The 15,606-nt window shown below is 30.6% G+C and overlaps 1 protein-coding gene and 1 long non-coding RNA gene across 3 annotated transcripts; both read left to right on the forward strand.

The window, feature by feature from the left end:
* The first annotated feature begins 3,858 nt into the window (after positions 1-3,858).
* LOC104878850 (uncharacterized) lies at positions 3,859-6,593 on the forward strand. 2 transcript variants are annotated; one of them, XM_059735960.1, is made up of 7 exons: positions 3,859-4,320; positions 4,434-4,574; positions 4,664-4,759; positions 4,856-5,633; positions 5,712-5,792; positions 5,895-6,340; positions 6,434-6,593. In XM_059735960.1, the coding sequence occupies exons 1-4, from the start codon at positions 3,982-3,984 to the stop codon at positions 5,474-5,476; spliced, it is 1,197 nt and encodes a 398-aa protein (XP_059591943.1). In that variant the 5' UTR covers positions 3,859-3,981; the 3' UTR covers positions 5,477-5,633; positions 5,712-5,792; positions 5,895-6,340; positions 6,434-6,593. The 2 variants fall into 2 exon arrangements, with proteins under 2 accessions (XP_059591943.1, XP_019074396.2); XM_019218851.2 differs by having other exon boundaries at positions 4,524-4,574.
* A 1,125-nt stretch (positions 6,594-7,718) lies between these two features.
* Positions 7,719-9,131, forward strand: LOC109122332 (uncharacterized). Its single transcript, XR_002029731.2, has 2 exons — positions 7,719-7,880; positions 8,797-9,131. It is a non-coding gene; the product is annotated as an uncharacterized LOC109122332 (long non-coding RNA).
* Positions 9,132-15,606: the final 6,475 nt, after the last annotated feature.

Genomic DNA, 15,606 nt, shown 5'->3' on the forward strand with positions numbered 1-15,606 from the left:
GGGTCATATAAAGTGAATTGTAGGATTACGTACCTTTTAGTGAAACAAAGGTTTGAGGACTATGATTTTTATTGAATTGGATTTTGATATGTCATATTTTCTTTTATAGCTATTTTTGTAACCATATCAATGTTGGGGCCACCGATCTTGTTGTTTGTTGAATAAAGTAGTTTAAAACAATATGGCTTTTATTTATCAATATAAAAAAATATTATATTTTAATTTACAAAAAAATCAAAATTTACATGAACTGTTATATATATACATTATATATATATATATATATATATATATATATATATACAAAAACTAACCTCCCGGAGCTTATCCGTTACAAGAACTTTTTTTCTCAAAACTGATTGGTTGACAAAGAAAATTCCAATATTATCTTCATTTATTTAAAAATAATTTAAAATGCATGCACTTTTTAATTTATGATTTAATTATTCCCAAAAATAGCCCTTTACTTGTCATGTCATCCTAATCCATTGACAATTAGAATCCTTTGTATAAATATTTCCATTTTTTTTAGATATTTTATTATTATTATTACTTTATTATTTTATTATTTTATTATTTGGGAATTTTTTTTCTCTAGAAACATTATAAAGTAAGAATTTGAAAAAAAAAAAAACGGAATTTATTATAGTATTAATAAGTTAAAAATAGATTCGTATTCTTGATAATAAATAAACCAATAATAAATTTCTATTTATTATATAATATTAATAATTGTTTAATATAATAATGAATAAAATTTGTTATTAGAGTTTTTCAATAATAAATTTGTTATAATATTAAAATAATTATATATTACGAAGTTTATTCTTTATTATTTAATAAACAATCTTATTACTTTTTGAATTGGTAATTATGATTAAATATGATTTGTTTGATAATATTTCCTAAACTTTTAGAAAACTAAAATAAGAATCCTATAAGGTGTTTGTTTTTAGAAGAAAAAAAATCTTAAATAATAAAATAATAAAATAAAATAAAAATCTAAAATAATAAGGAAACATTTATATGGAGGAGTGTAGTTGTCAATAATCTTAAATTATTATTACTATTATTATTATTATTATTATTATTATTACTTTATTATTTTATTATTTTATTATTTGGGAATTTTTTTTCTCTAGAAACATTATAAAGTAAGAATTTGAAAAAAAAAACAGAATTTATTATAGTATTAATAAGTTAAAAATAGATTCATATTCTTGATAATAAATAAACCAATAATAAATTTCTATTTATTATATAATATTAATAATTGTTTAATATAATAATGAATAAAATTTGTTATTAGAGTTTTTCAATAATAAATTTGTTATAATATTAAAATAATTATATATTACGAAGTTTATTCTTTATTATTTAATAAACAATCTTATTACTTTTTGAATTGGAAATTATGATTAAATATGATTTGTTTGACAATATTTCCTAAACTTTTAGAAAACTAAAATAAGAATCCTATAAAGTGTTTGTTTCTAGAGGAAAAAAAATCTTAAATAATAAAATAATAAAATAAAATAAAAAGCTAAAATAATAAGGAAACATTTATATGGAGGAGTGTAGTTGTCAATAATCTTAAATTATTATTATTATTATTATTATTATTATTATTACTATTATTATTATTTTATTTTATTATTTTATTATTTGGGAATTTTTTTTCTCTAGAAACATTATAAAGTAATAATTTGAAAAAAAAAACAGAATTTATTATGGTATTAATAAGTTAAAAATAGATTCATATTCTTGATAATAAATAAACCAATAATAAATTTCTATTTATTATATAATATTAATAATTGTTTAATATAATAATGAATAAAATTTGTTATTAGAGTTTTTCAATAATAAATTTGTTATAATATTAAAACAATTATATATTACGAGTTTATTCTTTATTATTTAATAAACAATCTTATTACTTTTTGAATTGGTAATTATGATTAAATATGATTTGTTTGACAATATTTCCTAAACTTTTAGAAAACTAAAATAAGAATCCTATAAAGTGTTTGTTTCTAGAGGAAAAAAAATCTTAAATAATAAAATAATAAAATAAAATAAAAAGCTAAAATAATAAGGAAACATTTATATGGAGGAGTGTAGTTGTCAATAATCTTAAATTATTATTATTATTATTATTATTATTATTACTATTATTATTATTTTATTTTATTATTTTATTATTTGGGAATTTTTTTTCTCTAGAAACATTATAAAGTAATAATTTGAAAAAAAAAACAGAATTTATTATGGTATTAATAAGTTAAAAATAGATTCATATTCTTAATAATAAATAAACCAATAATAAATTTCTATTTATTATATAATATTAATAATTGTTTAATATAATAATGAATAAAATTTGTTATTAGAGTTTTTCAATAATAAATTTGTTATAATATTAAAACAATTATATATTACGAGTTTATTCTTTATTATTTAATAAACAATCTTATTACTTTTTGAATTGGTAATTATGATTAAATATGATTTGTTTGACAATATTTTCTAAACTTTTAGAAAACTAAAATAAGAATCCTATAAGGTGTTTGTTTCTAGAGGAAAAAAAATCTTAAATAATAAAATAATAAAATAAAATAAAAATCTAAAATAATAAGGAAACATTTATATGGAGGAGTGTAGTTGTCAATAATCTTAAATTATTATTATTATTATTATTATTATTATTATTATTATTATTACTTTATTATTTTATTATTTGGGAATTTTTTTTCTCTAGAAACATTATAAAGTAAGAATTTGAAAAAAAAAACAGAATTTATTATAGTATTAATAAGTTAAAAATAGATTCATATTCTTGATAATAAATAAACCAATAATAAATTTCTATTTATTATATAATATTAATAATTGTTTAATATAATAATGAATAAAATTTGTTATTAGAGTTTTTCAATAATAAATTTGTTATAATATTAAAATAATTATGTATTACGAAGTTTATTCTTTATTATTTAATAAACAATCTTATTACTTTTTGAATTGGTAATTATGATTAAATATGATTTGTTTGACAATATTTCCTAAACTTTTAGAAAACTAAAATAAGAATCCTATAAGGTGTTTGTTTCTAGAGGAAAAAAAATCTTAAATAATAAAATAATAATAAAAAAAATCTAAAATAATAAGGAAACATTTATATGGAGGAGTGTAGTTGTCAATTGATTTGAATAACATAAAAAATAAAATAACATTTTTTGGAATAATTGGATAACTCATTGCATGTATTTCAAATTATTTTTAAATAGATGAAGATAATACTAATTTAAAATATTTGGGATTCTTTTTACCATATATTTTCTTATTAGTGAATCAAATCCCACTTTTCCCTAAACTATATTGATTTGGTTAGATGAGTATGTAACTTTGAGGCATACCATTTGTTTTTATTGGTTGACCCACTAAAATGCACATTGTTTGTTTTTTTTTTTTTTTTTTTTTTGCAGTAGGTATCATAGTGGGTGACCCTATATATAACAATTTCACCCTTATTAATAACCATATTATTGAAAGGTTAGAGGAAACCGATTTCAATGATTATCATTTACATGATGTAACAAAATGTTTCCCATTTCTTTGTTAATATATGTTATATTTGTGTAATAATTATGATGAATGTATATAGGAACACTATATTCACGTTCACATGTCTTTAACATTTGATTAATTTATTAATGAATTATGGTTGTTTAATGCAGTGATAATATGAACATACGGTGTCGTTGTTCTGGCCGTAGATTCCTCTCTGGAATCCATTTACTCTCAGAAGTGAAGAAGGATGTAATACGAGAACTTGGTTTTGGTGAGCTATTGCAATTAGGTTGTAAGGAGGTTAATTTAGATTTATGTTTTTGGTTGATAAAAAACACAAACATTGCTTATTCCCAACTCAAGTTATTTGGGGGTAAGAAGGTTTCTTTGACATGTCATGATGTTGGGATGACGATGGGCATTCCACATAGTGGAAGAAAGTTAATTGTTGAGAAGGGAAGTGTTAAAGCTAGTCAAATGCCGAGTTTGCAAGATATAGAGTCAATGATGGTCGGCATCGATGATATGGAGGAATTTAAGCGGGTCTTCTTGATTTTCGCTTGTGCAACCTTATTGGCACCCACATCTCATTTGGAAGGTAGTCACTTGTTATGGTATACACCCCGAGAGCAGTTACTTGGGAACATAAATTGGGGAGAATATGTCTTAGAATTTTTTATTCAAGCTATACATGAACATAGGAGGAAGGAAAGTGTTTGGATTAAAGGGTGTTTGATGTTTCTACAGGTAACTTTTTGTCTTATTTATAAGTATATGTCCATGTATTAGATATTCAATAATGGTTATACACTATGTTGACCATGATGTTACCACTAATTATGTCTTATATAATGCAACAGATATTCTACTTTTCAATATCTAATTTTCCAACCATGTATATGGAACTTACCACTCCTCGCATTGCTGCATGGAATGATTTTTTGGTCAAGCAACGCATCAAGTTGGAGTTAGAAATGCTTGGAGGATTTGGCAAAGTTGAGGTATAATTAGCTTTTAGTTATATTAAGATAGTTGATTACCATTGTAATTAGATTATTGGGATGACAATTTACATGTTTTGCAATGATAGTTGGTTAGCACATCGGCGGAGCAAGATGAAACAGAAAAAAATAAGGCTCCTGCAGTTGATGACCCAGTTGACCCAGATGAGAATGAAGACTTTGATGTAATCCTTCATACCTAATGACTATGAATAGTAACTTATATTAAGGCTTAGTTTAAATATATGTCATTTAATGTTCCTTCATTATGTTTGACTTAGGTTATTTGTGCTCGCATGGAGGCAACACAACGTCAAATCACCGATGCACAAAGTCATCTTAATAGTCTTATTGCATCATACAACCGTGACGTGAAAGTGTTGAGGACTCGTTTCACCTCTTCACACTATCGCACAGATGAAGGCCAACCGTCAAATTTTCATGAACATGTTAATGAAAGTGGTGCACCATTTTATACAAATAATCCACAACATTCACCTGTTCATTCTGGTGGTCAAAGAAAATCTTTTGAAGATGACCTTGGATGTACAAATGAAGGGGTGTCAGAAAGACCCAACGTAGAAGATGGTGTGTTCTTTTCAAACGAGGATCCCCTTCACCCTGGGCCACACAATATGTTGGTGTTAGTGCAATCGTGCATGAACAACAATGTAGATGTAGCACCACAAGCCTCAGAAGAAATACGACCACAAAGAGTAAAAATGAAAGTACGTCATCATAGGCAACGAGCAGCTGCATGTAAGTCACCTTTTGTACAATTATGTGTATCAAAATATAAAAGGTTGACGGAGGAAGAGACACATGTTGCCGACTATGTATTTGACGAGTCAAATGATCCTAGGTTAGTCCCAAATCACACGTTTAGCAAGTATTGTTCTTAAAAGACTATGATTATGGATTTGTCTAGAAAACAAAAAAAATTACTCATGTCTTGTGTTTCATGTGATTAATAGTGAGATGCTTTGTGCATATGGTGGCTATGGCGTGACACGGGAACAACTTCAATGCTTAGTAGGGGAGAGCTTCATTGATATTCCGGTAAGGTTTATGATAAATAAGAAAAAATACCTTCATCTTTCCATTGATCATTTTAACTAATGAAGAGGCATTATGTAGGTGATTTCCATGTTTTGCCGATACATGAATGCAAAAGAAGAGAATCCTTCTCGCAGACACTTTTTTAATCCATACTTTGGGGTGAGGTTTTTTCCTCGAGTACACCAAATCTTGTCCCTAATATAAAATGCATGTATAGTTTTAGTCATACATTGTTACTATGCTCTCAACAACTTTTTATAGGAAATATGTGGTTCAATGAGCAAGTCTACCTCAAAATCAACACTCAAGAAAAGATTAGGTAGCTATTGTGTTAATCTTGAATGTTGCAACCAGGCAATGCTTGACTATTGTATTGATTACATAGATTGATGACAATTTTTTAATAATTTCGAATTTATATTTCAAATATTTAAGCCTTCATTGTTGTTATGATGATTGTCTGTTTTGTAGTTTTATATCCCCTTATTCCAATTTAATGAATGGGTCATCATGGTAATCAATTTGGAGGCTAAAAGGGTGGATCTACTTTCATCATATAATAGCATTCAACGTGTTCACTTTGTTAATGAAGCTTTCAAAGTAGTTGGATTTATGTCGCAGTTATTAAAAAATTCCTTCAAATGGAATGATGTGAATATAAATAATTTACATCCACAGTATGCAGATATTGTTGGCGATCCAAAATTGTTAGTTACATAATTTTTTTTTCATATATTCATTTTCAATCCTAATTGGGTCCTATGTTAATAACATGTCACAAATCATACTTGTTATTGCAGATGTCATACTGGGATGTATGCTATTCTCTATATGCAACATTGGGATGGAAGTGGTCTTAATAGAACCATTAATTCTGTAAGTTGTTAAATATGATGTTATGTTTTTATTTTCAAATGTACATGTTAAATGTTACCGGGATGTAGGGTCTAACATAAGTTTAATGTGTAAGAACGCATGAGCCTTGAAAGATTGAAATTTGCAACTCATATGGTTCTTGATAGCGAAAACGAAATTGGTGAAATGGTTACAGCTAATATTTGGTCAACCAACGATGCAGAATAGTATTAGGTAACCTTCACAATTAATTTCTTTTGTTTTATTTCATTCAATTTTTTAACTATACATTCAAATTTAAACTTCAACTTGGTCATCGATAGTGAATAATACATTTTGAGGCTATGTCATGTCTTTTTTATGGTACAATAGAAGGGATAAGTTATCAAGACTGCTTCCAATGCATGCATGGTTCATTTGACTACCAGGTTAGGTGCTATCTCCTCCCTATATATATAAAACTATAGTAAACGACATTTTTATTTTTTAAGGTTATATTATTGACAATTTCTTAATGCTTCCATAAATCGTTTGTGCTATTCCATATAACCTATTTAAATCAGTTGATAATATTGTAATGACATGGTCTGGTTGCTTAAACTTATCCCCAATTTTCTATGTTTATGTATAATCATGAGCTAATTATTAGATAATTCAACAACCCTGTAAACCAATTTGGTCAAATGGCTGTATTTTCTGTTTAGCTGAAAGAATCCTTGTTACCATCTTATTGTGGGTTTAGTTGTCTCGCATCTATAAAGCAATTGATACTAAACTTAGTTTAGAGTGATTTTTTATGGTTAGACATTTAATAAGACAAAGGACGACTTGTTCCTGCATTAATATTTCCTAGGAGAGTGTTGTGGAAGGAACCCTCTAAAAGAATAAGTTCCTTCATTACTCATAAGCTTTATAGGTTTTTATTATGTTTTATTTACATCTTGTGGTTAACTGTACTTCTCTTATCTTTAGGAGGTCACTGATAAGCTGATTGAGGAGAATGAATTTGATGCAGATCAAAAGGATGCATTTAAGGTGATCTGTAATTGATGATATGCATGTAACTGATTGCTCTTGCATGTAATTAACCATACCATGAACTTAAATTGTTTTGGTTGCTCATAATTTTGTCAAAGACAATGTCCGAGAGACAAAAAAAGCCAATAGACAGGTATTTTATAACAGATACCAATCGTTACAATAGTTTTGGTCTTGCACATAAATTTCAAATATGTTGAGTACTTGTCAATTCCTTTTCTTGTAGGCTAGAGAAGCCTAGAAAAAGGCCTTGCAGAAATGAGTTAGTAGACTAAAGCAGCATTTGAAAACATGAAGTTTAACAAGTTCTACTCAGTCCAGACCGATGATACTCCTGACATATCAAATGTTAAGGTACAATTTATTTTTTCTTTTGCAAAAGCTAATATTATTAACACCACCTAATTAAAAGAAGGTGCACAAATGTACACAAGAAGTTTAGAAATAAGACATAAAGGCAATTAGATTGAGAGATTAACAAAAGCACCTCTCTATAATCATCAAGAGCCCAACCAATCAACACAATCTAATATGGACAGTCATGTTAAAAGCTAGAGAGAGCATAAGATAGAATTTGTTAGAGTTTGTTCCGATTATTCTTCATTGACAAAAACTCTAAAATGTTAAGGTACAATTTTGAACATTTCTTCTATTGAAAGAACAGAATATCTTCGACACCACTATTTTTGTTTCTCCATATGAGACTATTGATAGCCTATGAATCTTGTGCATTTTGAAGCTGGCCTTAATGCGATATTCAAGATCATGGTGTATTGCTATAAGTCGTTCCCTACATAAATAGTCAAAAAATAATCTCTTGATGGAATATATGTTTAATTTATTTATCTGTTCCATGCTAACATAACATGTCTGCTATTTTTAATATCAACTAACTGATCGCCCAAAAGCTTTGTCATTAGGTGGCCATTTTTTTTCCTTGGTATCCAAATGGATCAATATGACACTATTTCTAAATGGTTTGACTTTTACTTAGCTAATTAAGTTGAGTTTTTTCTGTTGAGTCACCTTGTTTTCACTTGGCCATGGTTTATTGAGGGTATGTTTTGCCATCCATTCTGTGAATAAGTACAAAAAATAGTTGATTGGTTGTAGCATATCAATGAATTTGGCCTCTTCTATTAGAGCACACACTTGTTAATGAATGCTAATTGCATTATCTTATTTGTGCCCTCTCTACATATTTTTCAGGAAATAAGTATGACTCATTAATCTTTAAATAATAATTATTGTTGTTTGGAATGCCTTTCAGGCACCGTTTATAAACAGGTATTATGGGAAAGCTCATGAAGTTCTGTGATTGGGCTCATCAACCACCAGTATTTCTACTGCAAAAGATGCCAATTGGTTTGCATTGGGGACTATAGTTAGCTATTGATTCTAGGATATGTTTCATGATGAAAGTTCATAATGGAACCCTAAATGTGTGCTAAATCTGGTGGTTTTTTCTTGGTTTCTCAATTTGTCTTACCTTTCCAATTTATGTACTTTGTTAGAAGTTCTAATTTTGTCCCATCAACATTATTTCTTGTATTCCCAAAAGGTTCAATTCTGCCAATGCCATGAAATACAAATAGTTATTGATCATTTATGGAGCTTTAAATGATTGTGGATGATATAAGCATTTACAAAACGAAATTGCATACTCATGCAGCGTTTGGCATGATGGAAAATATCATACTGGTAATAAATCTTTGTTTAGCAAGGTGATTAGCTTCTATGTGTAGCTATCAGAGTAATAAAGTCATAGAATTTTATATTTACGGATGATTTTTAAAAATAATTATTTTTAATGATATGGGTCATTTTTTTCCAAATTGAATTAAAAAAACTTCTACTACTGTTTTTGTGGAAAAAAATTGGAGTCCATGCGCATTTTTTGTCAATTGTGAAAGTTTTTTTTAGCATTTTTAATAATTTAATGATACATTTTTTAAAGTATTTAAAATGTCATAAAATATGTTTTAATATACGTATTTTTTAATTTTAAAATAAATCTCTTAAATATATTAAATCAATTAATGCTACTTTTCTTATAAAAATTTAATAAATATTATATTTATTCATACTTATATCAACTACATTACACTTATTTGATAAATATTTGGCCATTTTATGTCAAAGAGAACCAAAACTTGAAAAACTTTTGTTGCATTTGATTTGATTGTACCACAGTGGACATTTAATAACTAGAGGTCAACATATTACCAATATTTATGATGCACCTACCACATAATAACTTCACATTCACTCCACATAATGATAGTCTTCAATTGTAGGCTTGTAGAAGACTTCATATTACCAATATTTATGATGCACCTGATTCATGCCCAATTGGTGTCTCAGCTGATTTGTGTCCAGCTGCTGCTCCTTGGATGAGGGAGTAATCAACAAAATTTATAACCTATTACACCATATACTAGGGTAGCAAAGAAAAAGCTACTATAGTATAGCGGCTCTAGGATCGTTCACTGGGAAGGGTTTCCAAATTACAAATGATATCAATTCAAAGTGAATTGGTAGTGTTTCATTTCAAGGTTAGCTTAAGAAATAAAACTCAAACCTTGATTGGTAAAGATTTAGATTCAAACTAACTAACAAAACAAGTAATGGGAATAACTTAGGAAGAAAAACATTCCTTGGAGGGTCAGGTTCACTGGGGTGGTTCCTCATGCAAAAGACATAGCTCTGGTCAGATGGTTCATTTCCTTGCATTAGAGAATTAACATATAGTCAATTCTCTAATCGGTGTTGTACAGATACATCCTTTAATTAGATTTCAGCTTTAATTCCCTCTCACTGATGCAATTTGCAATGGTTCATGCCTCTCACGAGCACTTACCATTCAAGATGATCTTTAACCTTGGACTTCCCTTCAAAAGCTCACAAGAGATAACTAATGGATGTCTCCTTGGAGTCCAAAAGCTTACCAAGTGTTGGCAATTCTAGAAAATCCTACCTTTAAGTCACCTCCCAGAGGCTCGCAAGGGGTAAACTAGTGCATCTTCATGGTTGGAGATCACTTGCCTTACCAAGTGTTGGCCCATGTGACTCTAAGGTGTTTTAAGTTAACTAAAAACATAGAAATCACTAAAGGATTTCACTTCTTCTTCATTCATGGCTGAAACCACAGAGCTTTGCATTCTTGCACTTGGAACCTTCCCCAGCAACCTTAGCTCCAAGGAACTAAAGGTTTAGTTACTCATTCTCTGGGGAAAATTCCTCAGAGAGTGCATAACTTAGTAAGAAATAAAAAAAAAAAAAACAAAGTGAAAAGGTAAGGCAAAACAAAGGACCTGAACTTTACTTCCTTTTTCAAAACTTTACAACAGGTCTCCTCCTTTTTCGAGAACAGGCTCTCAAGAGGTATTTATATAAACATAATACAAAACTAATTATTACATGGATATTTACTATTTTTACTAACTTAAAAGCTAAGGAATCTTGTAATTGGTGGCTTACAAGGAGAATTTTGGGATTTAGACAACAAAAATCTGATGGAAAATATCTCCCAATGTCGGTAGCAAATATCGGGACGCACTAAGGACCATTTCGCAAGAGAAAATGATGTCTGCGAGATTTCGCAGACATATAAAAAGGGCTGCGAAATCACTTCGCAGCAAAAGGTTATTCTCGTAGGGCTACGAAGTTGGCTTTCATCTTGAGGTTCTCAGCTTCCAACTTGTCACATATATCGGGCAACTTCAGGAGGAAATCCACCACACTGTACAAAAAGGCTGCGAAATCACTTCGCAACAAAAGGGTGATTTCGCAACACTTTTGCAAAATGCTTTCTTCAGCTTAGAGTGATTGACTTGCAGTGGCTGTAACTTCTTCGTTTCAACTCCAAATTGTGCACCGTTTGAAGCATTGGATTGTTGACTTCCTGAGCTTTGAAATGACATATAGCATGCATCAATTGGACTTTAGAAAGTACTCCAAAAGTGGCTGACACAACTGTCATCAAGAATATGCTTCATGGCAGATTCTCTTTACTTCTTCTCCTTGCATTCCGGATTTACTTACAGCAAAGGACTTCAAAGCTTGGGTTCTTCATGTTTCTGAGCTTCCAATTGCTTTGCCCAAGATTTCATATAACTCTCCTCAATCTCGGATTGCTTTGGTGATCAAAAGGCTATCAAAACACCAAAACTTAACACAATTTGATTAGAATTGATTGCAAGGGTCCTTAACATGCCAATTGGGTTAAAAGGCAATAACTACTACTCAAAAGTGTTTAAAAGAGTTTATTACAAGCTATCAAAGAGCACTTTTTGAGTATTAATCAGCACCTACCACATAATAACTTCACATTCACTCCACATAATGATAGTCTCCAATTGTAGGCTTGTAGAAGACTTCATTCACGTTGTTTCATCCCATCCAATTTTAGTGACTTGTAACTATGCACTCATTTTGGAACATTAAATGCATGTATGTACTAACCACATCTCTTGCACAGGCGGACCTCCATTCCAACTTCAACCATTTACTCAGTTTGGTTGACATCACATCCTCAACAACTCATATTCATTCCCATTTACACCTCATTTTCTACTATACACGTTGCACATCACAACCTCCCTCTTCCACCCACTCATTCCTCCATTGTAACTAATCTGCCATTTCACTCTAAGATTTTCACTGGCATAATCGTCAACAATTTGCTACAATAACAACAACAATAAGGTTTGTTTTTCATTGTTTTCTGCACATATTTTCTCTTGGTTGTGGCAACCACTCTTTTGGGAGTTGCTTGAATTCCTTTTTAAGTTATTTGTGGTTGGCTTGGATGCAATGAATTGAAGCTTTTCATCTCTAACTTCCATCACTGAATTTTTAACAATATGTAGTGCCATTACAAGGACCAAACATCATGCCGCCTAAAAAGAAGGTTAGACATGGCTCAACGTCAACTGTACCTGAGGAAGTCCAACATGACCCTTTCATGCCTCGCCACCCACCTGATGAGCACGAATGTGATAAGCTCATAGCAAAACGACCAATTTCCGTTGAGCGTGTCATACTAATTGCTGGGTTTGAAGAACATGGCGTTGTTGAGTTACTAGATTTTTACAAATTGAGACCATTTATACAGCTAACGCAAGAATGTTATCCAACTCATGTGCGAGCATTCTACAGCAATATCAGAAATGTTAACGAAGAGAAATATTCATTTCACACTTCATTCAAGGGAGTTGTTGTGCGAGTTTCCCCATCCCTTATTGGACTTCTCTCTAGAAACACCCAAGAAAGCTATTAACTTTTGTATTCCAGACATTGATATCAAGGCAATGTCAAACACAATAACAAAGGAATTATGCGGCCATTCTTTTCAGTTGGGTACAAGCATTGAACGTAGATCTCTACTTCCAAAATACAGGATTCTAAGTCTGATATTGTTTCATACTGTCTGGAATAAGAAGGGTCATCTTAATGAGCTTACACTATATGTTCTGCATATTCTGTTTCACATGGAACGTCGCAGTAAAATTAATTTGCCCGCACTTATTTGCCATAACATGATAGAGGCACGGCGTAGTAATGTGAGCACACGTGCATTACCATATGGTTCAATTGTTTGCTTGCTTTTACAAAATGCAGGGTTGGATTTCAAGACACTGCCTTATGAGTCAATCCCGCGCATGCAACCTATGCGCATGAAAATGTCGATAGACAAAAAAACATCATCCTCTTCTTCGCGTAGGTCAACTAAAAGTTCTTAGCTTGGGGATATTTACACAATGTGCAAATCAATGAACAAACAATTGAAGATTGTGCGTCAACACTGCGATCGTTCCATTGCAGCATGGAAAGCATTGCACCCTGATGCTCTACCTCCTACGCCATCACAGATAGATGACAAGGAAGATGGTGATGATGATGGTGGAGATGAAGAAGACGAAGATGCACCGACTGATGGAGAGGAGTAACCTTAGTTTCTAGCCGTCTTACATCCGAATGCGTATGTGTGCGCACAACATTTTCATGGATTTTGTAATAAGTTTATAAAATCTCGTTCTCAAACAACTTCTTAACTCCTTTTACTTTAATGCTTTCCAATGCTTATCGATATGCATGCTTTCATTAATCATCAGTAAACTTTATACTCTCTTGCACCAATTGTCAACACTCTATGCAATATTTATGTGTAAATGTGATGCTAGTTATGAGGTTGGTTTAAGTTATTTTGAATGTCTGAATGACATTTTGCCTATTTTCCAATCTTAGTATGTATTGACTCTATATTTTAGGCTTTAACACATATGAATCAATTATCCATACATTTTATTTCAATGTGAATGTGTAGGGCCAGCCCTTCATGCGTTGGGTCTGCCTCCCATGACCACACTGTCCAATCAACAAGTAAGATAAAGTCACTATGAAGGCATGCCACCTGCACAAGGGGCATGCTTATCTTTTTGATAGTGCATAAATAATAACTACGATTAGGTTTTCACCCACTTGCATGCATGTCATATGAAAGGTCTCCCCCTAATTTGGCTACTGCACATGGCATCTTCGACACATAGGCATGCCTGTGAAATAAAGGGTGGGCCCTTATTTTGTGTATTGCATATAACATAAGATTCCAAAGTTTATCATACCATTGGGGATGTGTATGACATGAAGGCGGTGGCCATAGTTTTCCTTCATGCTCATTCCTACAAAAAAACGTTGTCATTACCTAATACTTTATTTCAAATTTATATTATCATTCTATTTTACATTATCTTTATTTTTTTAACTACTTTTTTTATTTAGCTCATTATTACTTTTTTTTTATTTACCCGTTTACTTTTATTTAATTTCAAAATTTTGTATTTTTAAATATTACAAAAATAGTTGTACTCAGAATTTGCTACAAAAAAAAATGATGAAGTCCTAATATTTTATAACTTAAAATTAATTTGATTAGATAAATGATTAATAATTTTAATTATTTAAATACATTAATGTTAATTGAAAAATTGTCACCACATATTTGCAATATATTTTTAGAAATCATATCTCAAATAAAATATTTGATATAAATCAATTTAGTTTTTATTTAAAATGTAATAAAATATGTTTTAATAAAAGTATTTTTTTAATTTTGAAATAAATCACTTATAGGTTGCCAAATTAAATTATGGTCCATCCATGGCAATAAGGGGGTCTCGGAATCACTAGGCTCAGATGTACCAAATTTAATGAAGGATGTACCAAATTTCGTGAAGGATATACCAAGGGTCTGAAAATGTGTTCCGAAGTGGGGATCAACCCCCAATCACTTTGTTATGGGTTTCTTAAAGAAATTATGGACCATCCATGTTGCAATGGGGGTCTCGGAATCTGTCGGATCAAATGTACCAAATTTAATGAAGGATGTACCAAATTTTGTAAAGGATGCACCAAATTTTGTGAATGATGTACCAAGGGTCCAAAAATGTTTTCTGGAGTGGGGATCGGCCCCAAATCACTTTGTTATGGGTTTTTAAATGAAATAGTGGCTCACCCACGGTCAGAAGAGGGTCCCGGAATCACTAGGATCGGATGTACCAAATTTTGTGAAGGATGTACCAAATTTTGTGAAAAATATACAAAGGGTCTGAAAATGCGTTCCGAAGTGGGGATCGACCCCAATTCACTTTGTTATGGGTTTCTGAATGAAATTATGGACCATCCATGTTAAATGGGGGTCCCGGAATCTGTCGGATCGGATGTACCGAATTTAATGAAGGATGTACCAAATTTTATGAAGGATGTACCAAATTTTGTGAATGATGTACCAAGGGTCCAAAAATGCTTTCCGAAGTGGGGATCGGCCCCAAATCACTTTGTTATGGGTTTCTAAATGAAATAGTGGCTCATCCACGGTCAGAAGAGGGTCCCGGAATCACTAGGATCGGATGTACCAAATTTTGTGAAGGATGTACCAAATTTTGTGAAAAATGTACCAAGGGTCCGAAAATGCGTTCCGAAGTGGGGATCGACTCCCAATCACTTTGTTATAGGTTTCTTAAAGAAATTATGGACCATCCATGTTGAAATAGGGGGTCTCGGAATCTGTCGGATCGGA

The sequence above is a fragment of the Vitis vinifera genome, chromosome 3, assembly GCF_030704535.1.
Source record: "Vitis vinifera cultivar Pinot Noir 40024 chromosome 3, ASM3070453v1".
NCBI lineage: Eukaryota > Viridiplantae > Streptophyta > Magnoliopsida > Vitales > Vitaceae > Vitis > Vitis vinifera.